The sequence below is a fragment of the Alosa alosa genome, chromosome 16 (assembly GCF_017589495.1).
Source record: "Alosa alosa isolate M-15738 ecotype Scorff River chromosome 16, AALO_Geno_1.1, whole genome shotgun sequence".
Lineage (NCBI taxonomy): Eukaryota > Metazoa > Chordata > Actinopteri > Clupeiformes > Clupeidae > Alosa > Alosa alosa.
The window spans coordinates 13,292,626-13,295,125 of NC_063204.1; the positions used below are offsets into that span (position 1 = coordinate 13,292,626).

At 47.2% G+C, this 2,500-nt stretch overlaps 1 protein-coding gene across 1 annotated transcript in view; it reads right to left on the bottom strand.

The window, feature by feature from the left end:
- Positions 1 to 2,500, bottom strand: part of LOC125309733 (roundabout homolog 3-like) — a 61,038-nt gene that overhangs the window by 32,276 nt on the left and 26,262 nt on the right. Inside the window, 1 exon segment of the mRNA XM_048266819.1 lies at positions 2,136 to 2,263. Coding sequence (XP_048122776.1) covers positions 2,136 to 2,263 — 128 coding nt within the window.

Below are 2,500 nucleotides of genomic sequence, written 5' to 3' on the forward strand. Positions count from 1 at the left end.
TGAGCACAAAATAAACAGTAGTAGAAATAATGCTAGAATGATAGGTGTGTGTGTGTGTGAGAGAGAGAGTGCGTCTGTGTGTGTGTGTGTGTGTGTGTGTGTGTGTGTGTGTGTGTGTGTGTGGCATGCGCGCATGCATGCATCGTCGTCGTCGTCGTCGCGTGCGTTTTATGTGAGAACATATGCTTGTGTGCACAATGTGTCTGTTTGACACTAGGTTTACTTAAGTCATGTCCCTCAGGTTGTGATATTTTAAGGCATATTGTGCTGCCAGGGCAGCAGAGGGCCCTTCACCAAGAAATATGGCCATTTTATTATTGTCTTCAATGTGTGTGTGTGTGTGTGTGTGTGTGTGTGTGTGTGTGTGTGTGTGTGTGTGTGTATGTGTGTGTGTGTGTGTGTGTCTGTGTGTGTGTCTGTGTGTATTTGTGTGAGAGGGAGAGAGAGAGAGAGAGAGAGAGAGAGAGAAAGGGAGGGAGAGAGATGGAAATAGAGAGAGGGGGAGATAGAGAGGGAGAGGAAGGGAGAGAGAGAAAGTGAGATGTGCATCAGATCAGAGTGGTCTGGGTGTTGACTCTGATGTGATGAATGTCCGAGCAGCAGATGTGAGTGGAGCTGATCTGTAATCTGCCACATTAAGACTCTCATTGCTGAAGACCCCCTGCACACACACACACACACACACACACACACACACACACTGCTGAAAACCCCCTGCACACATACACACACACACACACACACACACACACACACACACACACTGCTGGGCTAACTGCAGATCCCCAACAGGGTGTGTGTGTTGTGTGTGTGTGTGTATGTGTGTGTGTTTCTCTGGTTGATAAAGATCCCTCAGTGGGGACAGCTCGGAACATCTGCTGGAGTCACAAACCCATTCCATACACCTCACCCTTCTCTGCCCTCCACTGAGATTATGTGTCATGAGTGTGTGTGTGTGTGTGTGTGTGTGTGTGTGTGTGTGTGTGTGTGTGTGTGTGTGTGTGTGTGTGTGTGTGTGTGTCACAGAGCAACAGAGTCAACTGCCTCCATATTTCCAGCACAGCAGCTTCAGTGGTCCCTGGTAAATTACTGACCTGCTGCTTTCCTGCCATGTAACAAACAGCAGGACACCAAACCAACCACCAAACATATATATATATATATATGTAAGGGATAATGTATTGTCCGCCGGTAATTATCAGAAAATAAGTCCCGACAGGGAGAACAGAACCCCGACGCACTGAGAGCACATTGGAGTTGTTAGTTGCTGTTCAGTGTTCATCATGGATGTGCCACCAGTGGGAGATATGGTTTTAAGTGGTATGATTAAGGCCGGCAATATTAAACACACACGCACACATATACACAAACACACACGATAAACACTTTATGCATACAAACAGTACTTCTTAATATTTGCGCGCACAAGTGCACACAAACACACACACACACACACACACACACACACACACACACACACTAACACATGCAACATTTTCTTTCGGCTATAGTTTCAGGTCCAGTGGTTTTCAGATGCATTTCCCTCGGGAGGACACACAAACACAAACACACGGATAAAAAAAAGATGCAAAAAATGTAATGACACAGAAAGGTGCCAAATGAGACAGAAGAAAACAAACATGCGTGCACTGCACACACACACACACACACACACACACACACACACACACACACTCATACACGGCAGGGCAAGCGATGTTCTGTGAAGCCATGTGAAGTGTGAGATTGCTGTAAAATGCGGCAGAGTGAATGACTAGAGGATAGATATCAAAAAGGTCAAAGGTCAACACACACACAGCAGGATACACAATCAATCTAAATTATGTTAAAAATATGTGTGTGTGTGTGTGTGTGTGTGTGTGTGTGTGTGTGTGTGTGTGTGTGTGTGTGGTCTGTCCTGAAGTGCTCTGGGTGTGGAACAGCTGTCATATGGTGTAATCCATAAGATTTAGCATAAGCTGCAGATGCTGCAGGAGGAGAGGGCTTCTTCCAGCGACCGTCACTACCATCAGCATCAGTGGATGTGTGCCTGTGTGTGTGTATGTATTTGTGTGTGTGTGTGTGTGTGTGTGTGTGTGTGTGTGTGTGTGTGTGTGTGTGTGTGTGTGTCTCACCATGGACTTGCAGCATGGCGGACGCCTCCGTCTTGCCGACGCTGTTCTCGGTCACGCACGTGTAGGTGCCCTCGTCCTCCTCACGCACACGCAGCAGACACAGGGTGCTGTCACTGCGGATCTCAAACCTACCACGGGACAAAACACAGTTACACACACACACATACCTCACACACTCAAGCACACGCTCACACGCTGTCTCTGTCTCTCGCCCTAAATGAAAGTGTTCCACTTCATCTTCTTGCCCCCTGCTATGATTTCTTTTCTCTTCTCATCTCTTACACACACACACACACACACACACACACACACACACACACACACACACACACATACACACACACACACATACACACACACACACA